This window comes from Phocoena sinus, chromosome 15, assembly GCF_008692025.1.
Source record: "Phocoena sinus isolate mPhoSin1 chromosome 15, mPhoSin1.pri, whole genome shotgun sequence".
NCBI classification, from domain to species: domain Eukaryota; kingdom Metazoa; phylum Chordata; class Mammalia; order Artiodactyla; family Phocoenidae; genus Phocoena; species Phocoena sinus.
In genome coordinates this window covers 42,722,683-42,745,911 of record NC_045777.1, presented here as the reverse complement: position 1 = coordinate 42,745,911, position 23,229 = coordinate 42,722,683, and the positions used below count along the sequence as shown (strand labels likewise).

The 23,229-nt window shown below is 45.9% G+C and overlaps 1 protein-coding gene across 1 annotated transcript in view; it reads left to right on the top strand.

The window, feature by feature from the left end:
* Positions 1–23,229, top strand: part of LOC116740472 (kinesin-like protein KIF16B) — a 292,307-nt gene that overhangs the window by 146,698 nt on the left and 122,380 nt on the right. Inside the window, exons 16-17 of the mRNA XM_032606120.1 lie at positions 13,965–14,047; positions 15,588–15,676. Of these exons, the coding sequence (XP_032462011.1) occupies positions 13,965–14,047; positions 15,588–15,676 (172 nt within the window). The remainder of the gene's footprint in view (positions 1–13,964; positions 14,048–15,587; positions 15,677–23,229) is intronic.

Here is a 23,229-nt window from a genome sequence, read left to right as displayed (position 1 = left end):
TTCCAAATACCCCAAAGCAGCCTGGTGTGTTTGTGGAATCACTCACAGGAAGTTAGAGAGGAAGTTACAGTTGGGGTTAATTGGGGGACATTCTTTAGCATAAATAGTGCTTGAATCACAAATAGCCCACAAATGTCAGTATCAGCTGCTGGATCTACCTGGCTCTTTTGTCCGGCCATCAGACTGTTTCCTCCCTGTGCATTCCCTGCTCCAGCCGTGTTTCTCTGGAGCTTCTGGAACTTACACCACCCGCAGTCCTGGCCACTGGATGCTGAGAAGGCTGTCAAGTGGTTTCCAGTGACCATTGCTCCTGCCATGTTATGGGTTAGTCTCTTGTGGATTCGCCTGGAAGCTGTTATGTGTAATGTTCTTGTGAGAAAATGAGTCCAAACTAAATTCTGAAAAAGGAACTTTTATTTTTATTTTTATTTTTTTGCGTTAAGCGGGCCTCTCAGTGCTGTGGCCTCTCCCGTTGAGGAGCACAGGCTCCAGACGCGCAGGCTCAGCGGCCATGGCTCACGGGCCCAGCCGCTCCACGGCATGCGGGATCCTCTCGGACCGGGGCACGAACCCGTGTCCCCTGCATCGGCAGGCGGACTCTCAACCACTGCGCCACCAGGGAAGCCCAAAAGGAACTTTTAGAGCATGTATTGTTTAACATGGGAACCTCCTAGAATTTAATATTTAATGTTGGGGTTATCCTTCCATCACCCCTCAAAAATTATTAGCTTATTTATTTAGTTCAGAGAAATTGCTTATCATTCCATTGCCATCTGCTTATGTAGCGATCATTGTCTCTAATTCTTTTGTGGATTGAGGCATGGTAGATAAATAATGTTAAATGTATCTCCTGTGTGGTATTTTTATTAAGTGGTTTTTTATCTTAAACTTTTAAAGTCCATTTGAAAAATATTCCTATTCAAGTTAGTGATGGCTGGAACTGAAGTTTTGATCTTCCTATTAAAGATATGATTTGTCCTAAGAAACTGGTAGTCCTAATTGCCGCTCAAGGTTAATTGTCAGAATTATCTTTCCCTGCAGGGCTCTCTTAATTGTTTCATTACCCTGGTGCCATGGCTTTCAGACTGGATGGACTCGAGTTCCCCTGGAATTCTTCTGTGCTGCTCAACAGCTTTCTCAGTGTCACTGTCAGTGAAATTGGCAGAAAAATGCTATAGCATTAAAACACAGTGCACTTCTTTTATAAATGTCATAGCAGGTCATAGGGCAGTGAAATGTAAGCCGACTCTGTGTTCCAAGGCGTTACGTGAGAGAAGCAAGATGGTAACTTTTTTTTTTTTAAATCTACACACTTTAAGACTGGAAGATCCTGTCAAGGGAAGAACGTGTACAGTTCTTCAAAAATTAAGGCTTAGAATTCTCCACTTAAATTGTCTTGATTTTTGATTATTACTAAAATGAGAAGTGGAGCAAGTTTTTTTTAAACACAGAACAATATGATATATTGTTTGTGGTTACGAAAATGTGTAGCAAAATTAAAAAGATGTGAATGGGACTTATACATACCTACTTTAAAAAAATTTTATTGAAGTATAGTTGATTTATAATGTTGTATTTAATTTTTGCTGTACAACAAAGTAACTCAGTTATACATGTATATTTTCTTTTTCACATTCTTTTCCATTATGGTTTATCACAGGATATTGAATATAGTTCCCTTTGCTATACAGTTGGACCTTGTTGTTTATCCGTCCTATGTATAATAGTTTGCATCTGCTGATCCCATCCTCCCCAGTCCTTCCCTTTCCCATCCTCCCTCCCCTTTGGTAACCACAAGTCTGTTCTCTATCTCTGTGAGTCTTCTTCTGTTTTGTAGATATGTTCATTTGTGTCATATTTTAGATTCCACATATTAAGTGATATCATATGGTATTTGTCTTTCTCTTTCTCTGGGTCCATCCATGTAGCTGCAAATGGCATTATTTCATTCCTTTTTATGGCTGAGTAGTATTCCATTGTATATATATACCACAACGTCTTTATCCATTCATCTGTCGATGGACATTTAGGTTGTTTCCATGTCTTGGTTACTGTAAATAGTGCTGCTATGAACATTGGGGCGCATGTATCTTTTTGAATTATGGTTTTGTCTGGGTATATGCCCAGGAGTGGGATTGCTGGATCATACGGACACATGCCTACTTTAGAATAGTGTTAACCTTTGGAGAAGAAGTGGGGAAGGGCTTGATCAGGCAGAGAAACAGGGAAGATGTTGAACTGTATCTGTAAGATTTTATTTTTTAAAGAAAAAAAAATACTAAACCAAAAAAAGTATATGCGCTTTATTAAAACATAATAATAATAGGGAAACAAGATAAAAAACAGCAGCATGTTCATACTCCAAAAGGTGCCTTGGCTTTTACCTGTGAAACCTTTTTTTTTTTTGGCGTTATGTGGGCCTCTCACTGTTGTGGCCTCTCCCGTTGCGGAGCACAGGCTCCGGACGCGCAGGCTTAGCAGCCATGGCTCACGGGCCCAGCCGCTCCGCGGCATGTGGGATCTTCCCGGACCGGGGCACGAACCCGTGTCCCCTGCCTCGGCAGGCGGACTCTCAACCACTGTGCCACCAGGGAAGCCCCTGTGAAACCATTTTTAAGTATAGGTATCAAGAACAGAGAGTGTAGATATTATAATATAACATGACCTAACCATGTTAGCTCCATATTTGACTGGATTCCTGGCTCACCAGCAGTTTCCTTTCTTTTCACTGCCTTTCTCCAGTATATTGCTGCTACTTGGTATTTAAATGTCTCTTTTCGTTAGTAAATTAGCGTTCATTTGGAAATGTGTTAGTTAGGCTGTGCCATTAAAAAGTACGTGTAGTAATTACCACTTATAAAAGTCACTTGTATATCACTTGTGAATGTCAACTAATAGGAGATTTATATGTGTTTAGAAGATTGTCACCATTGCAGGGGAGATTTTTTACCTGTATCAGTTAACAGCTTTAATTTCTTTCAGATTGCATCATAACTAGTACTTCCTCTGCCTTAAATTACAGGGATGTTTTCATCTGGTAAAGTCACTAAAAAGAAAATCATGTGCTAATACTGTGAGAAATAAATGTGCTGACATCTGTAATGTAAGTCGTCTAAAGCCTGGCACCTGAAGCTTTTCTCCTCTTTTTTGGGTTCTTCCAGGAACAGTTCATAGGATTTGCAGCATTACATCTAACCTTGTTTTTCAGTGGGTGTGTTCTCTGAAGCATAGTTTCCCTCACTCCCATGATGCCGTAGAATGATTCCATAGAAAGAAGAGGCCTTTGCCCGAGAAGAAAGTATGCATTGACTGTGGTGTCTAGTCTGTAGGCCTTGAGCTGTTTTCGGCAGAGTCTCAGACCCTAGATTTTTCTTTTTTTCATATATTTAATATGAAATATAAAAAAATCAAATGAGTTATCATGAAAACTGTATTTCAACCTTTGCCCTATAATTGCTATGAACTATTCTCCCTTATTTTAGTTATTAATTTTTCTTTTTACTCTAATATGTTATTTTAAAGCTGATAGTTGCTAAATGTAATTAATTTTTTAAGGAAATTCAAAATCAGTGGACTCCTTTGGTCTTGCTGGTTTGTCAGAGCCATTGAATGCTCATCTCTCCTGTTAGAAGTGCTGCAGAAACTCCATCTGGGGAATTTACACTTAGGTGCATTTGAATGTGTCATGCTTTAGTGCCAAAATATATTTGCATCTATTCAAGCACTTAGAGGGAACAGGTGATTGTCTAGGGAGTGGAGCTGAGGAGCCTTTGATAAAATTTTCATCTGCTGAAGGGCTGCTATGAGTTGTTCAGTGACAAATTAAAAAAAGAATTTTAGTGGAACTAGAAACAGAAATAGATTTTCCAGCAGTTTAGCCAAGATGTCTAGTGAACAGAAGAGCTCTTTCACATTTTACAAAAAGCCAGCAGATAGCGGTGTCTAACTTCCCAGTTAACTTACCTGCCCTTGCCCTTAAGCACTCATTAGATTTCTTCCTCAAATTTGAGACCTGCAAAGCTGACACCTGTCACTTGCACATGGATGATTCATTCAGCAGAGACTGTGGAGTGTCAGAGCCCTAACTGTTCTTAAAGACTGTACCCAAGGCCAGTGGTTCTTAGTGTGTCCTCAGGTCAGCAACGTCAGCATTACCTGGGGGCCTTTCAAAAATGCAAATTGGGCTTCCCTGGTGGCGCAGTGGTTGAGAGTCTGCCTGCCGATGCAGGGGACACGGGTCCGTGCCCAGTCCGGGAAGATCCCACATGCCGTGGAGCGGCTAGGCCCGTGTGCCATGGCCACTGAGCCTGTGCGTCCGGAGCCTGTGCTCCACAATGGGAGAGGCCACAACAGTGAGAGGCCTGTGTACCGCAAAAAAAAAAAAAAAAAACAAATTGCCAAGCTGCATCCTTGACCCGCCAAATCAGAAAATCTGGGGGTGGGCCCAGCAATCTAGTTTTTGGGTTTTTTTAATAAAATAAATCCTGCAGGTGATTCTGATGCACCTGTATCAGAACATGTCAGTATGAGGACCTAGGCTAACCACAAATTCTTGCCCCAGACTTTGGCGCAGGAGACAACCATTTGTCAGTTTGTTTAAACCCCTTTCATCTCCTGTTTGAATCATTACATCTATTTTTCATGATCTCTCACTCCTTTTTAGCTTTCATTTTTAGCTCGACATCCCCATAGGGTGACTTTACAGTGTGTCTTGGTGTGGATATCTTGGAGTTTACCTGTTTGGTGTTTAACGGGCTTCTTGAATCTGTATGTTTCTATCTTTCTCCAGATTTGAGAAGTTCTCAGCCATTATTTGTTTAAAAATTGTTTTTCTGCACTATACTCTTTCTCCTCTCTTTCTGGGACTCTGGTTACATGAATGTTTAATATTTTAGTATTGTCCCACAGATCCCTGAGGCTCTAATTACTTATTTTTTATCTTTCTATAAACTTTTTTCCTCTTCGCTTTTCAGATGAGATATTTCAGCTGATCTGGCTTCATGTTCACTGTTGTTTTCTTTTCTCTGTCATCTCCATTCTGCTATTGAGCCCATCCAATGAGTTTTTAAATTTTTGATTACTGTGTTTTTCAGTTGTAATATTTGATTCTTTTTTGTATACTTTATTTCTTTGTTGAAACGTCTTATTTTTCAAGAGTGTTCACCCATGTTTGACCTCTTTTTTGTTTTTTTTAGGGCCCATCATTTTTATTTCAAAGTCATCTGACATAGAAAACTAAAAGTTTTTTATTATGGAAAATTTCAAACATATACAAAATACAGAATATTATAATTAACCTCCATGTACCCATCACCCAATTTCAATAATTATTAACATTTTTTGCTTATCCTTTTTCATCTAGGCATTCTCCCCTGACCCTACCCTACCCCCTCACACACATTTTTCAGGGCATCCTATAGGATAAATTGTTTGAACAATTTTATAATAGCTGATTCAAAGTCTTTATCAAATAAGTACAATATCTCTGTGATCTCAGCATTAACATCTGTGGTTTGTGTTTTGCTATGCAAGTTGAGATTTTTTTTCCAGTTCTTTATATGCTGAGTAATATTGAATTGCATTTTGGACATTTTTGTATTATATTGTAAGACTCAGGGTCTTGTTTCAGTTCCATGGGAAATGTTGATTTTTGCCTCTTTGTTTTAGCAGGCAGTTGACCTGGTTGGATTTAGACCATAAGTGAGAATCAGTCTGTGGGTCGTGATTCCAGTTCCAAGGCCCATTCAGTTTTCCAAGCCTTTGTGGTGCTATTCCAGTCTGTCCTATGTGTGTGCCATCCACCGGCCAGCCTGGGAGCTGAGAAGTGTTCTGGCTCTTAGTTTAACTCTGAAAGTCTCCGTGTGCTGCTGGGGGTCAGCTCCATGTGTGCACCGTTGGGGGTGGCCCAGGAATTCATACACAATTCCATGAGGTTGCCTTCCTGAACTTCTCCCTCTACACCATCTCTCAAGTACTTTCTGGTTCCTTGGGTCTTTCCTTTTCTGCCCTCCAGCTAGACGTCTTTATACTTTATTTATAAAGTATATAAATATATATAGCTTTATTTATACTACTCTTTCATGTTCTTCCTGTGCTTGTGCCCATGTCCGGGCTGAGCAGTGAGAGGACAGAGGGGAGAACAATGAAACAACTGGCGTCTGCCCCACCCTCCTGGGTCCACAGCTCCTGGGATTGGAGAGAGCTTTTCCCCTGCCTCCCAGATTTAGGCATCTGTGGGCCCCCTGCTGCCGCCACTATTGCTGCTAGGGAACCCTCTCCCTCCTCCTGGAACCAAAACTAGAAGCTTCTCCTGGAGTTCTCTCTTTTACACTAATGTCAACTTTTGGGTTTCTTCCTAGATGAAGCCGGGGACACTGGAGGAAAACAATGGTAAATTCATCATTGGTCAGTGGTGCTTTAGGTCCTGGTCTCTTTCAATCCACCTGCTTCTGTTTGTTTTCAGACCCCTCAAGTAGCTGCTGCATGTGTTCTGTCCAGGCTATCAGGTGTAGCTGCATTCAGAGGGAGAGGCAGGTGGACGATGCTGTCCCATCTCGGGCAGAACCAAAACTTCTCCCCCAGCGTGGCTTCAGACTGATGAGAAAGGAGAGATTTACCCAAAGCCGAGTTCCAAAATGAATGAATGTATTTGTCATAATGGTCCATGGAAAAAAGTGACTTAGATACAGAATTATCTAAAGGTTGGAAAGTGGGTGAGGTGGGGGGCAGGAGTAGCAGGAGACCAAGTAGCCTGGGCTGCTGAATCTTGGCAGGTTTGTCCGGCTCCCAGATCCCAGACTGGTGGCATGGATTTTCTGTGGGATGTGCTCACCCTTCAGCAGATAAGTTATGTGGTTGCAGAGGTGAAGGACAGCACAGTGTTTTTATAGCCTGGGGAGGCTTGGGGGTGGTCCGTAAAGAGAAGGAGTTGATGAAAGTAGGAGACTCTTGGTGCTTAGGGAGAGGGGAGCAAGGGAGGCATTTTGGAGGGAAGGATGGGATGTGGACAGCCTGTGGGAGGCAAGGCTGAATAGTTGAGATTGTTACTAACGGAATGAGTAGTATTGTTAGTAACAAAGAATATGAGCTACTAGGTACCAACGGAAAGAGAGTTACAGTCGGCCCTCCGTATGTGTGTCTCCGCATCCCAGTGAATTCAACCAACTGCAGGTTGAAAATATTCAGGGAAAAATGTCCAGAGAGTTCCAAAAAGCAAAACTTGAATTTTCCGTGCTCTAGCATTTACATTGTATTTGCAGCTATTTATATAGCATTTACGTTATATTAGGTATTATAAGTAAGGAGGATTGTGTAGGTTATATGCAAATGCTAGGCCATTTTATATAAGGGACTTGAGCATCCCTTGATTTTGGTCTTCCTGTGGGCATCCTGGAACCATCCCCCATGAGGGATGACTGTGCTAATAGTTTGACCAGTTAGTGTAATGCCTTCTATTCAGTACCTTAAAATTTAACATTTCATTGTCTGCTGTCTGGAATCATCCTGTAATTATCTCTTGTACTCAATCCATTGTCTTTCGGAAGGATGAGAGCTGCTCTATATACTCATCTTGTATCTCCCCTGAGGCTTTAAGAAGAAAAAATTGAGCTCAGCCCACACCCACACCCACACCCACATCTAAAAATTTCTTTGGGGGGATGGGACTGGAGCATCTTGAAATTTTATAGAGCTCCACACTTAGCCCACGCACACAGTTGGGCAAATGATTCTTGTTGATTATGTGGCTGGAAATCTCAATAACAAAGATTGAAAATCAATTTTCTTTCTTCTCTGGCGTCCCAGAATCTAATTTGGCAATTTTTACTTTGCCAGAAGTAAACAAGGGTTTAAGTGGTTTTTCTGAAGCAGGATATTGCAAGTCCACATTTGAATTATAAACATTGAAAAGGAGAGGACAGGGCCTAGGTGGCTTTTTGGGAAGGTGTCACGTGCACTTACATCCTTCACAAATATTAACAGGCGATCTGATGGCATGCTTTATACCTGCTACCCTTGATACCGAGTGCCTGCCACTCACCTGAGCCCGCTGTCAGCCCCAAGCCATGTGACCTGTTTGAATCCGTTAGTATTCGTGTGAAATTTTCATACCCACCACAAGCACCGTGTCAGATACTAAATCCCCATCTCACTGCCCAAAGCCATTTTGAGATAGAGAAAAATTACTACATTTCAAGTGTCTTAAAAGCCAATGTCACAAGGGTCCAAGGCCCTAGAACATATTACATAATCTGTTCTTAAGTATTGGCGTATGTTACTGGAAATTAGACTCTATCAGGGCCCCCAAATGGTGCCATCATCATAACTTATTTTAGTATAAATATTTTTAAGGCCTTTTATACGACTTGAAATTATCATACACAAAGCAAGTTTCTTTTAGCTTGAACTAGGAAACGAAATAAGAGCTTCACCCATTCTGCCTCACCCAACTTCTCATGCGATACCATTCCAGAAAATTTTTCTGGACAGAGCTTTGCTTTTCTGACTGTTGTATCTAAAATGAAAACCTCTCTTTCACTGAACATGGTTTAGCAATGCGTTATATATCCTGTCTGTGTGTGTGTGTGTGTGTGTGTGTGTGTGGTGGGGCGTAGAGGAGGGCCTTTCTAACGTATGATTAAATTCAGAATGTGGAGCCCTGAAGCAGAATTTCTAAAGGCCTCCTGGTTTTTGGCCTGTAAGCTCATGTTACGTTGCACCATACCCTTTTGGGAATACAGTTGTTTTATATGTTCATATTAATGGTAACTCAGAAGGAAATAATTCGAACATCATCACCTCAGAAATATTCATATGGCAACATTTAATTTAAAACAGTTGATTTTTGGTTTTGTTTCTGTTTTTTGTTTTGCGGTACGCGGGCCTCTCACTGTTGTGGCCTCTCCCGTTGCGGAGCACAGGCTCCGGGCGCGCAGGCTCAGCGGCCATGGCTCACGGGCCCAGCCGCTCCGCGGCATGTGGGATCTTCCCGACCGGGGCACGAACCCACATCCCCTGCATCGGCAGGCGGACTCTCGACCACTGCACCACCAGGGAAGCCCTAAAACAGTTGATTTTTATTCGTGCAGTAGCAGAATTAGAAAATCTTACACAAAATTTGAGGACCGTAATTAATAGTGATATTAATGATTATTATCCCTACACTCCTTAGAAATCACTGGAAATCTTTACATGTTTAATTTTTTTTCAGTGTGCCTGAAATATTAAAATAGAATATCAGTGGTTTCATTCACAGAGACTTAAGTGAAGCTTTTTTTTGTTGTTACCAAGTGTCTTTGTCTACCTTTTTATAATATCGTTTCCCCTCCATCCCCTTCTAAGATCGTCTGGAATTTGTCTGTCCTCAAGTATTTAACAGGCTCTCAAGTGCTCTCAAAGATGCCATCATATATTTCAAGGAGGTTTAGATATACTCTAAAAATGACAAATTAAGTGCATCACAGAAAGTCCATGTGCTGTGATTAATCACATTAACCTCAGATCAGGGAGTCGCTCATAGTTAAGGAGAATTTAAGATCTGGAAGGAAGCATTGAAGACTTGGTGAGGGAGCTGAGCCCTGGAGGGCTTACCCCGTCAGGCAGGACACATGAGCTGGGTCTCTTCCGAGGGCCTTGTACCGTCACTCACTCTCATTCATTCATTCATTGCCTTTTCCCCTTCAGCCTTTTGCTTTTTAAATATACTCACAAGTCCCCTTTAAACAAAAATACCACAAAATATCCCACAGGGTCTGTCAACTCCCGGCTCCAGCTACTACCAACTCTGTCTTTCTCTTCATAAACAGACTTCTTTTTCTTCTTCTGTTTCTTATTGAAGTGTAGTTGGCTCACAGTATTGTGTTAGTATCAGGTGTACAGCAGAGTACACAAACTTCTTGAATGAGTTGTCCACACTCAGGACACCTCAACTGTGCTTTCCCTGGGCTTCTGAGGTTTTCCTTCTCCCCCTCTGAGGGTCCTTCTCTGTTTCCTTTGCAGGTTCATCTTCCTCTCCTTGAGCCATTAAAAGCCAAGCTCCTCAAGGTGCCCAGTGTTGGGTGGGCCATCTTTTCTCCCACCTCTCTGTCCTCTCCTCTTTCCCACACCTGTGGCTTCCTTTATTAGAGATGACTCTCAGATGTATATAGAGAGATACCACATTCTCTCGCACACACATGTATATGCACATATATATGTATACATCTCTACCTGATATCTGTAGAGATGTGTGTGTATATACACGTGGATCTTAGGTAGATACGTACACATACATATGTATGTATGTCTGTCTCTATATTTTGAGGTATATAGTTCATCTATAAATTTTTTTAAATTACCATCAGGGTTAATAAGCAATTCTTAATCCCCCAACTTTCTAGATTTCTTCATTTTGATCATTTAACAGAATATACTTGATAAAAACCAGGCGTTCTTTCAAAAGTATACTTGCCAACATCAGGAGAACATCTTAAACAAAATATGCTTTATTTCAGCACCATATCTTCTCATCACAGAGCACCAAATTATCAAAAACTATGCATATATATATATATATATATATATATATATATATATATATATAAAATAGAGAGTAAAGTCGGTAGGAAAGTGGGTAGGTTGGTAGATGGACAGATGGATTGAGAGATCTCCTAGGCGTTTCTTCTGGAGCTTCAGCTCCATATTTCTATCTTCAAAAGGCATCTCAAATCCATTATGTGTAAAACCAAACTCACGATTTCTCCCCCAACCTGATTTTGGTCCTTTTCCAGTGTTCTCAATCAGTGTGAACAGGTCCCCATCCAACTAGTTACAGCAAAGCCCAGGAGCATCTTCTTCACCTCCCCGGTCCCCCTATCTGGCCCATCATGAGTCCCGGTGAGCTTATCTCCCAAGTATCTTCTGGATCTGTTTATTGACCTCTTACTCCTCCCTTCCAGTTCTGAGCCGCCATCATGTTTGACCTAGACCACTGCAGTAATCTCTTACCTTGTTTATCTACATTTCCTCTCGCCCTCTGGTACATTCTTCAAACAGTAGAAGAAATGATCTTCCTGAAACTCACGTCTGTTTGTGTGATGCTGCTGTTGGCGCAAAGCCCTTCAGGGTCTTGCTGTTGCCCCTATGTGAAATACGAGATGCTTTACTGTATCCCGAGCAACTCTACATGCTCCGTCCTCCCCTCTCTCTCCAGCTTCACCTTGTGCAGCGCTCCCCCGGTTTCCTCTTCCGTGTCTCCCATCACTCATCATCATTATCACTTTTTCCTGTCACAGTCTGTTGGATATGCGCCCCCACCCCCGCCCCCGCCGCAAGAGCTTGTCTTAAGCACCACCTACTTCACGGCATCGTTCCCTAACCTCCCCTGCAGCCAGCCCCCTTCTCGCATGCTCGTGAGCCGGGGGCAGGGTATCTCTCCTTCAGTTGCAGCTTTGCGTTTATTTGTTTGGTTAGTGACCTCTTCCTCCTGCTTGTTTACAAGTTCCATAAGGACAAGGTGTGTGTCCCACTCGTTCACCTCTGCATCCCCACCCCCAGTTCTTATCATAGCGCGGTAAGTGTTCATTCAGTATCTGTTGAGTGAATGGACACACAGCAGCAGCATGTAAAAAAGAAAAAATGAAGCACATCTTTTAAGCCAGTAGGTTTGTCCATAAAGGAATACGATAGAGGAAAGAGAAGGCACCAGCCTTAACAGAGCCCCTTTTATGTGCCACGTGCTTTATACACATTATTTGGACGGAAAGAAGGAATGGTCATGGGTAGTTTTGTTTTCTTTCATAACTCCTCTAAGGGATTTTTATGTGTATTTCATGCCAATACATGGGTGGCAAGATTTTTTCAGTGATTTAACATGATACGAAGTATGTCTCTGAAGTACTATCCTATTTTTCCATTAACATATTTTAGCAATTTTCAACTTGTGTGCCTGGGCATTTTATTAACAGAAAAAAAAAAGAATTGGATTAGGTATAATTAACACCTCAAATGAGATTGCCTTGTTAATCTCTAATGTCATTTTAAGAGCATTAAATACACATATATCCTGGACATGGCTACTTAACTTTTGACTTTTGTATGGCACACAGTTTTGAGTCCTAGTCATAAAAGGCATGTGGGAAACACCTTTCTTCATTGTGGTAATGGTGCCTTTCCATAATTGGGAAATACACGAATGCAGTTTTTTATGAGGGGGATAAGCAGACTGTAGGTGGATAATATCCGCTGCTGCCCTTCTGAGTCTCCCAAAAACGTGTGCTGCTTCTCATGTTGGCTCCATTTCTGCTAAAAAAATGACAGCCACCAGAACCAACCCTTCGGTTGCTCGCTGTGGTTACGATCTAAACCCGTTAGGTTCTAACCGTATTGAATTTGAAGCTCCTTTGAGAATCTGTGACAGTATGTCACATGGGCAGGTGGATGTGCGGGTCTGAAGCTCCAGAGTGGCCATGTGGGGTATTGCTATTACCTGCAGGGTCCAGGTGGAGCTGGTACCCAACTAGAGGTCACGTGCCCTGTCCGGAGGAGGCAGCCAACAGTAGCCCAGTGACAGCACAGATCTACTGATACCACATCTTCTAATTTTTGAAGGGAAGCCAGAAACTCAGACTTTTATGTGAAAACTACAGATTTTTAACCGTTGACAGTGAAGGATTTTGTTTTTTACATCTGCGCGGGACACACAAAACACATCCATGAGCTGAATTTTTTCTCTGACCTTTGTTGCAGATTCTTTGTCCTGGCTGCTAGTTCTTCACGGTCTCTCTCTCCCTCATCTGTCCAATATGGGTTCCTGCTGCTGTTTCACGTCCCCTGCATCTTGGCTGGACTTGACTCTCTCCTTTCTCCAAGCCCAGGAGGTTCATCTCCTGTCTCGGGCTCAGCCCCTCCCCTCGTCACCCTCACATGGAGCATCTATCTTGTCCTGTGAGACCCAGCTTAGGTCCTTGGTGCCACCTCCTGCACCCTGCACTCGTCACTTTGATCCGTCATGGCTGACTTCTAGATGAATGTCTTATCTTCACAAATAAGTTGCATTCTTTTTCAGGACAAAGATTGAACATGGGGTTTGGGGGTGGGGGGTGGTTTGTTTTGAGACTTGGTTGACTCTCAGGTGTGAATGGGACCAGAAAAGATAGTGAATCTCTTAAATGCCTCCAGTGACAGGGAGCTCACTGCCTTCTGTGACATCCATGCCAGTTTGGGACAGCTCCTGTCTTAGAACGCATCTGTTTGCTTAATCAAGCTGAAATTTACCTCCCCACCTAATGAGTTTGTTACCCTTGGGCATTTACACTGAATTCTTCTGCCCCTTGTACAATCATTTTCTGAACAAGCAGGACCCTAGTCAGTCCAAAGGAGCTGTTCTTGTGTGTCCAATGTAGCCGTCTAAACAGGGTTTTCACAAGAAGCCGTGTTTTTACGTGGAAATAGTCACTGCATATGCGCATTTTCTTTCCTGTCGAATTCTGAGGGAGTTTTTAGTAACAGTGACCTATTACTAAAAACCTACTGCTCTGACAGTTTCACCGTGTTTTCATTTGAATGCACTGTCCTTTGAGGTTTCTACTTCTATCGGCATTAATAAACATTTCCTAAATTGGTGACCATATGCTTTGCTTGATATTCTCACATCTCTTTGGTTACCTGATTTCTGTTTTTCTTTTCAACAGTCAGAAGTCTAATTATCTGTATACTGAGTTTTTAATCTCTTACGATATTGTAATGCTTAGATCCCTCACTTTGCCCTGGGTAACGTGAGTATTGTGACACTCGGCTCTAAAAATAAAAGCATTTGAAGATTTAGAATTGGCTTATGTAGGCAGATTTTTGCGACGAAAGCCTCCCCTTACTCTGTTGTTGTGTAGTACACTGGAAATCACATCTCAGCTGCAGGATTCCATGTTAGAATGTCACCAGCTAACCGGGTGGCTCAGTGTAAGCTCATTGCTGTTTCTGTGTGTTCTTAGGTGCCGTGATACTCCTGGGAAGAACCAATATGTTTCGCTTTAACCATCCGAAGGAGGCCGCCAGGCTCAGGGAAAAGAGGAAGGTGAGCAGTGTGGAATCTCCTGTAGCTCACTCTGCTCTGGGAGGGGCTGGGGTCGGGGAAGAGGGGTTCTCCACTCTGGTTCCAGCAGTTTAAGTTTCTGGAGCACGAACCAGCCCATAGCCTGGATTGATTCTAGAGGGTTTGTTTCCCAGCGGATGGCTCCCTGGTGAAATAGGCTAGCAAGTGAGATCCAGAGCAGGAGGAGAGACACTGCGTCTCGACCCTCCTGTTGAGCGCTGCATCCCCTGAAAGGAGGTGGGCATCATTTCACATGAAGTGGAGAGTACCTTCCACTCAAGAGCATCTGTTTTAAGAGTTAACCCCATAACAGAATCACTTTCATCCAAAAGTTGGCTCACTTTTTATTTTCATTCACAGTAAATTGGATTTTTGATGAGGCTGTGAAGCAGAGAGGGGGTGAACTTAGGACGATTGGAAGAGGCTTCAGCTTGGATGGGGATGACTAGAGGGCACTTGAAGTGCTGGATGAGGGAGGTGGGCAGAGGACCAGAAAGAGACAGGAAGAAATGGAAGGGAGAGAAACCTGTCTAGGACACCGTGTTGACCGTAGACCGAGGAAGGGAATTAAGTCACAGCTGAGTTTTCTGTGAGCCAGGCGCTGTGCAGAACCTCCACATGTACCAGTTTATGTGCACAGAGGCTGTTATTACACCCACATCACGGATGATCGAGATGAGAAACTGAGGCTGGCCTGTCCCGTGGCCAGCAAGCGGGGAGCCAGGGCTGCAGCCCCGCATCTCAGCCTGCTTTTGCTGGGGCTGCCCAGAGTTGCCAGTGCCTTAAATGCAGAATAACGAGAAAGCCGGAAACCCCAGACTCCTCCAGGGCTGCCAGTTCCAGCCTGTGAAGCCTATTGTCTGTTCCAGCCCAGAGTCGCCCTGGAGGGCCCTTTTCAGGACAGAGTTGCAGGGAAGAGAGGGAAGGAAACAGGTTTTAACTTAGTTAAAATCACGACACAGGATGAGGGGAGGGAGGGCTGGCGGCGCGGGGCAGCTGACGTGGGGCCTTGGAGGCCCCTGGAAGGAGTTTGACTGTTTTCTAACCATTTGAGGTCTTTAAGCAGTAGAGGAATGTGAAGATAAATTTACTACAAATATTAGGAAACTTTCCATGGAAGCCAAACAGGTTAGGCTGTTGCTCTTTTGGTCTCCCTCCACCTCCCCCTCTCCCTCTTTGTCACTCAGCAAGTATGAGTACTGCTTCTGCCAGGGGACAGGGTTGACACAGATGCCGTGACCCCTTCCCTCCACTTGAACGCAGCAGCCGGGTCAAGGAGATCCACAGGGCTGTGCAGTTCCTGCCCGAGCGCACTGCGGCCCTGCTGGCCTTAGCATGGGGCTTGGGCTCCAGACGGATCCCTGGCCTGACCCCTGACGTGCATCCTCAGAGAGACCAGTTGTGTGCAGGCTGATGGGGGGCGTGAGCCCCTCGTTGCCTCTCCTCAGTGGAGCGTGGGGAGCACAGAGCGCGGCCTTCCCTTGCTGCCGAGGTAACCGCTCTGCCCTGTGTCTGCTCTTAGAGTGGCCTTCTGTCCTCCCTCAGCTTGTCCATGACCGACCTGTCCAAGTCCTGCGAGAACCTCTCTGCCGTCATGCTGTACAACCCAGGGTGAGTGGACTGCGGCGTTGCCTGCCCTGGGGTTGTCACTGTTGTGGTGTTTGTCGTGTCGACCCCATTAAAGTCATTAATTAAAAAAAGAAGTCAGTTAAAGAAAATAAAACTTCTGCAGTCAGGCCTCCTTATCACATCAGCCGAAGTCATTTTCCGCGTTCCTTTCCAGCCCTCGCTGTGTATGGACATCCTTTAACTTAGTTATAATCACAGCACAGGACGAGGGGAGGGAGGGCTGGCGGCGGGGGGCAGCTGACGTGGGGCCTTGGAGGACCCTGGAAGGAGTTTTCTAACCACTTGAGGTCTTTAAGCAGTAGAGGAACGTGAAGATAAATTTACTACAAATATTAGGGTGTGTGTCATCTGGAGAACGTAGCATAGAAGTGAGAGACCATTTAGGAAGCTACTTCCTTAGTCCCGGTGGGAGGCACCAGTGGCTTGGGTCTGGGTGGTCACCATAGTGATGGAGCATCGTGGAATGAAGGGCGGTTCCCAGGCTCCGGGTTTAAACAGTTGGGCAGGTGATGCACCTGCTCCTGAGGTGCGGGAGGCAGGGATGAGCAACCTGGGCTGGCGGTGGGGTGAGGGTTCAGTCAGTGTATCTTTCCTATTAGGTTGGAAGTTTTTCGAGGTCGGGGGCTTATCTTACTAATTTCTGTATTCTAGAGTGTCATTCACATAAGATGCTTGACGAATGTTTAGCAGACAGATTAAGAACGAAATTTTAGTAAGACACGTGTACCCTTTGGGGGGAAAAGGATTTTCACTAGTTGCTCTGGGCATGGGTGTTCTGAATGGTGGGAAATGACACATTATGCAAAGGAATGTGTTTCTGTGCACGAGTCAGTTTCCAAATGGCACTGCAGTTGGTTGAATAACCTCGAGTTCATGTTCGGGATCCTCAGGCAAAAGGTGGGAAGAGGGCCTCGTGACGAAGTGAAGACTTAGGCCAAGGTTGTCAGAGAATTCCATGAGAAACACTCTCCGGTCGGCTGAAGAGATGGTGCTGGACGGGCTGGATGCTGCCGTGCTGCATCCTGTTCATCTGGCTTCAGTTAGCAGGCACATTTCGTGTCTGCCACCCTTGCAGTGCTCATCTGTACAAGTTCAAACGCCTTAATACTTCATCATCCCTTCATTCCCCCGACGCCAGGCCCCGCCCCCAACTTGCCACCTGCTCTAGAGAATGATTACCCATGAATTAAAACATAACTGGGGAGAAGTTGCTGCCTCTGATTTATGGGAAGCAGACACCTTGTAAAGTTCTGTGCTCCAGCAACGCGGCAAAACAAAGCGGGATTAAAGCCAAGCTGGGCTGTTTTTACCTTTTTTGATGTTACAGGTGTAACTATCCTTGGCCTAAATTAAGCGCCACGCGATAAACGGGAAGAATGTTGAAAGAAGTATGTTCACTGCTTGGACACTAGCTGAATAGTTGTTACTTAAATCTAATAAGCCGCCTGCACACAGAGTGTGTTAGTTTCTCAAGATGGAAACTTAGGGCTGAGATGCTTCGATAGGACGACGCACATTTATTGAGAGCGAGGGGAGACCATAAGTGTCAGCTGCCGTGTTCTCTCTGCCTAAGAAGATGGACACATGGGTGTGAACCCACTTAGCGTGAAGTCATGGAAGTTATATGATTCAGGATTAGTAGCCTGTGACCTGGGAGGGCCAATGGGAAGGGAATGGTGCAAATTGACATGCTTGGGAGGGATTCTCTTCCAGTGTCCATGTCTTGTAATGTGTTGGGTGATGTAGAAAACCAGAGACTTTCAGAAAGAATCTTTCTTGATGTTGAGATCACCTCCAGCCGGCATCATGGGATCTGTGCCATAAGCCTAAATAACGGGAACCCACTTGTCCTCAACGCTTATGGAGACCAGGCATTGTCCCCTTTGTAACATCCTCCCCAGTTCTCCCCCTCTTCTGTGTACTCTCACTGCCGTAGCAGTGCACAGCCTGTAGTAAATAGCTGGGGCCCATGGCAAGGGGAGGGTGGTGTGGAGGGTATAGCAGGGCTGTGAGGAGCCTTAAGTAGTAACCCTCCTAAGTCCCTGGTCTAGCACTCTCTTCTCCGTAGTTGAGGATATAAAGATGTTAGAAGTCTATAAAGATGCCTTATCTTGGAGAACAAAGCGGATAGAACACTAACCAGAGATTCAGCCCTGGATGCCCGCCAGGTGGGAACCCCAAATCACTCCCTTCTGTTCTACTTGAGAATTCTGTTCAAGATTCACACAAAAAAACTGGATTCTGTGCTGGGCCCTGAGATGTTTACAGGAAGAGGTTTTCCCCTGGAGAGATGTTCTGGGAAGGAACATTTTATGAGCAAACAAGGTGAGTGCTGGCCACAGTCACGCTGAGCTTAGGAAGAGATAAGAGGATTCCGCAGGTTGGGGCCTGACTGGGGGGTGCCCTGAAAGCCAGGCCTGGGCGTGAGCAGTTTGCTTTGATAAACAGATGTCTATTCTTTGAGGAAATGCACTTTGGGGTTTGGGAGGATGGAGCAGGAGAGATGGCAGCTCAGGTTCTGCTGGCACAGTCACAGCACCCGTGTACATGTAACTTTTTTATAAGTTCTGGTTAGTGTGTTTAGAATTTATGATTATGAACAAAATGTATGGCCCAAAATACAACAGAGAATTATTTTCTCTATACTCATAAGCATTTGCTAACTCATTTCTTCACTCATTTTTTTTTTTTTTTTTTTTTTTTTTTTTTTTTTTTTTACGTGGGCCTCTCCGTGTTGTGGCCTCTCCCGTTGTGGAGCACAGGCTCCGGACGCGCAGCCTCAGCGGCCATGGCTCACGGGCCCAGCCGCTCCACGGCATGTGGGATCTTCCCGGACCGGGGCACGAACCCGTGTCCCCTGCATCGGCAGGCGGACTCTCAACCACTGCGCCACCAGGGAAGCCCCACTCATTTTTTTAAATTGTGCTAAGATACACTTAACATGAAATTTCCCATCTTAACCATTTTTAGGTGTACAGTAGTGTTAAGTGCGTTCACATCGTTGCAGCTAACCTCCAGGACTTTTTTCCTATAAAACTGAAACTCTGTACCCATTAAGCAGTAACATCCCAACCCCCCTCCCCCTCACCCCTGGCAACCGCCATCCTATTTTCTGTCTCTGAATTTGACTGCTCTGGGTACCTCATATAAGTAGATTCATACATTATTTATCTTTTTGTGACTGGCTTTTTTTTTTTTTTTCTTTTTTTGTTTGTGATACACGGGCCTCTCGCTGTTGTGGCCTCTCCCGTTGCGGAGCACAGGCTCTGGACGCACAGGCTTAGGGGCCATGGCTCACGGGCCTAGTCGCTCCGCGGCATGTGGGATCTTTCTGGTCCAGGGCACGAACCCATGTCCCCTGCATCGGCAGGCGGACTCTCAACCACTGCGCCACCAGGGAAGCCTGTGACTAGCTTTTTTCACTTAGCATAATGCCTTCAGAGTTCATCCATGTTGTAGCAAGTATCAGAGTTTCTTCCTTTTTAAAGTTGCATAACATTCCATTGTGTGTATATATCACATCTTATGTATCCATTCATCTGTCGATGAACACATGGGCTGCTTCCACCTTTTGGCAGTTGTGAATAATGCTGCTCTGAACACGGGTGCACAAATATCTGTTTTGAGCCCCTGCTTTCAGTTCCTTTGGGTATATACCCGGAAGTGGGATTGTTGGATCATATGCTAATTACGTTTTTAATTTTTTTGAGAAACTGCCACGCTGTTTTCTGTCTTAGGTGCAGCCCTGTTACATCCCTACTAACAGCGCCCAAGGGTTCCAGTTCCTCCACATCCTCACCAGTACGTGTTATTTTCTGGTTTTTTTCTTGTTAGTTTTTTCTTTTGTTTTGTTTTGTTTTTGATGGTGGCCGCCCTCATGGGTGTGACGTGGTACCTCATTGTGGTTTTTCTTCACTCTTTGTTTTCTTTCCATTTTCTTAAGAATTTCCAATCTGGAAAGTAGTGTTTGGAAATATAGAAAGATGGAAGATCTGAAATTCAGCTCTCCCAGTAAGTTTAGTAAATACCTGATGAGTGTCAATCTGACAAGGATCCATTTCCTGATGACCTCCCCCGAGCCCTGCCAAGTTCAGTTCAACCAGCTCGTTCGCCTGTATCTCAAAGCCCAGTCCTTGGGGTAGGGCTTCAGGAGGTGTTTCTAGCCAAGGAGAGATGTGATCATATTTGCCCTGAGAGGGAACAGTGAGGGCGCGGAGGGAGCTGTGAGAGGGACCTGGAGGTGAGGCCAGAACTGAGGCAGCAGTGGGAGGAAGCTAGAGGCAGCGGCGGTGGGCTGCACAGGCGCCCAGGGCAGGAAGGAAGTGATGAGGCCCGAATGGATGTGGGAGGGAAAGAAGGAAAAGCTGGTAACATCCATTTTCTGGCTTAAGTAATTGGTTCGGTGTCGCATGCTCTCCAGCTGAAATACAGATACGGGAGGAGGGCCAGCTTGTTGAGAGTCAGGGAGAATGCCGAGCACAGCCTTGAGCAACTGGACCCCGGGCTGCAAACTTCCTCCTGGGAGTGACTGCACAGGAGCACAGGGTCGGCCGCTGGGCGCCCCGTGGGGAGCGTGGGGGCCTCTGCAGCCTGTCGCAGGTGCAGGGTGAACGCGGGGCCCCCGTTGACAAGCCCTCCTGCTCGTTCCGCATCCACTCAGCTGCTGGGTGAGGGCCCTTGTTTGGCCAGCCTGTGCTGGGGCTCAGTTCCCTTGGAGCGTGATCTAGTGTACAGGGAAGACTGTGGGGAAGCCTGGCGGAAAGCAGGGAGCCGGGAGCCTTGTCGTTGCTTGTGACGCTTGGACTCCTCTGGGTTGAATCTGAGTGAGGGCAGCTGTGCAGCTCCACCCAGGCCCCTGGCCGCGGCACCCCCGCTCCTCACCGTAGGGGGTCTGTGTCCACCTATTCGGTGATGGGTCTCACAGGCTTCAGCAGGTGGTGACAGTGCAGAGTTTGGGGTCCCTTACCCCATATTTACCTCTCTTAGGACCAGTTTGGGATCAGTGTTCTCCTGCTTTTAAACCTTTCTCCCTCTGAGGCGAACTGGCTTTTGGCCTTCTTAATGATTCCCTGACACTAAGTACTGGCTTAATAAATGTTAGCTGCCCCCCAGCACCGCCCCGTCCCCTGCCCCAAGCCTTCTCTCTTCTTTGTTTCTCTCTCTTTTTTTTTTTTTTTGCGGTACGGGGGCCTCTTACTGTCGTGGCCTCTCCCGTTGCGGAGCACAGGCTACGGACGCGCAGGCTCAGCGGCCATGGCTCACGGGCCCAGACACTCCGCGGCATGTGGGATCCTCCCGGACCGGAGCGCGAACCCGTGTCCCCTGCATCGGCCACTAAACCACTGCGCCACCAGGGAAGCCCCTGTTTCTCTTTTATTAAACCCTCGTGAAGGGATTTCTTTGGTGGTGCAGCGGTTAAGAATCCACCTGCCAATGCAGGGGACATGGGTTCGAGCCCTGGTCCGAGAAGATCCCACGTGCCGTGGAGCAACTAAGCCCGTGCACCACACTACTGAGCCTGCGCTCTAGAGCTTGTGTTCTGCAACAAGAGAAGCCACCGCAACGAGAAGCCCGCACACAGCAACGAAGACCCAACGCAGTCAAAAATAAACAAACAAATAAATTTTTTTTTTTTTTTTTTAAAAAAACAACCCTCATGAAGACGTCTTTGTTAAGAGGCCGGGACTCTTCTTTAGTGTCAGCTGCTCCTGTCTCTTAAGCACCAGCCAGCTTTCCAGTTACTTAATAGAAGTCACGGCCCACGGTATCCCTGGAGAAAATAATTTTTCTCCCCGAATTGGCTTCACCCAGGGACTCCGTCTTCCCAGCTCTTTCCGTCTTCCTGTCCCCACCCACACCTCGAGCAAGTTCACTCTGAGAATGTTGCTGCCCATCTTCGTGGGGGCACGAGCAAGAGGGATTTTCCTCTTTAAGTGGCCGACATGGTCCATCCGCGAGGAGCAGCCGGTGTTCTGCATTCATCAGGGCTCTCGTGACCCATGCACGTGATTCCTGGTTTCCTCTACGAGGCGACACGGGAGACTCTTCCTGGTTTCCTCTACGAGGCGACACAGGGGGGACTCGTGGACCTGCCCCTGGAACGTGTCCGGCCTTGAGCCGAAGGGTGGGGCTCACCGCACCCCCTTAGCCCTTCGTGGTGACCCCTTCTTCCTGCAGGAGCCCCTCCTCTTCCCAGCAAGTGGCCCGGCCCTCAGTGCCTCTGGGATGCCCTCCAGGCCCCAACATAAGCACCCATTTGTCTCCCACCGCTATCTTCTGCCACTTTCCACCTTGAACTTCAGGCTTCGGTTTAAGTGGACAGAACGTGTTTCACACCTCTCTCCAGGCCAAATCCATCTATGAGACTGTCCACAAAACCCACTCCTCTTCCCTTCTCTTCATCTTTCAAGGTGAGTGTAGGAACTGTCTCCTCAGAAGCACTCTGTGCGTCTCCAGTTAGAGCGAAGTGCTTCCGCTTCGTCCTCTGGCAGGCGTTTGGTGCACACCTTTATCATCATAGCTTTTCCCCGATTCCTTTAGTTGATGCTGGTGCCTGCCTTCCCATTAGGCTTCCTGAGGGCGGGGCCGTGCCCTGCTCCTCTTTGAATCTCCAGCATCTCAACGCAGTGGGCACTTCACAGATGTTCACCAAGATGTAGGTTTGCAGCCGACATGCTCTCAGCGCGGGAGATGTGTTTGCTCATAGGTGTCTACATGCCTCGTGCTTCAGATGGGTCCTTGTGCGCTGTTTAGCATCTCCAGACTAGCTGGGCCTTATTTTTTTTTTTTGCGGTACGCGGGCCTCTCACTGTTGTGGCCTCTCCTGTTGCAGAGCACAGGCTCCGGACGCGCAGGCTCAGCGGCCGTGGCTCACGGGCCCAGCCGCTCCGCGGCATGTGGGATCTTCCCGGACCGGGGCCCGAACCTGTGTCCCCTGCATTGGCAGGCGGACTCTCAACCACTGCGCCACCAGGGAAGCCCTGGGCCTTTGTGAGGCTCTCACGCACACAGATGTACTTCACGCATGTTTTGTGGCTTTCTTGACTGTTGCACATTCACATCTCTTGGTTTCCTTGGTATCCTATAGACCTGAGTATGTTTTTTGCAGCAGATTTAAAATTTATGCTACTTAGTACTCAGTTCCTCTTAGAACAAAGCTCTCTGAAAGAATTACATCGGGTTTGCAAATTACTGTATCCAGTAAGATCCAACTTATCTTCAGAGCAGTCAGTTTCAACAGGCAACCTAGTAATTCTCCCAAAAAGCCTATGCTCTGAATCATAGTAAGATTTGGACTTTTTAAAAGTGAAGTCTTTGCTACCCAGGAACATTTTATCAGCCCAACTGGGCACGTCATGTTGGATGTATCGTTTCTAAGGTAGTTTAGGAACTCACTGCCGGTCCACATCATAGGCTTTCTGGAAACCAGGATTTGTAGGCACACATGCGTGGTACTTAGTGCCAGAGAATTTTTGGAGGAGGCAAATCAGCCTGGTGACTTCCTTTGGGAGTCAGCTCCGCTTTGAGAAGCGCCC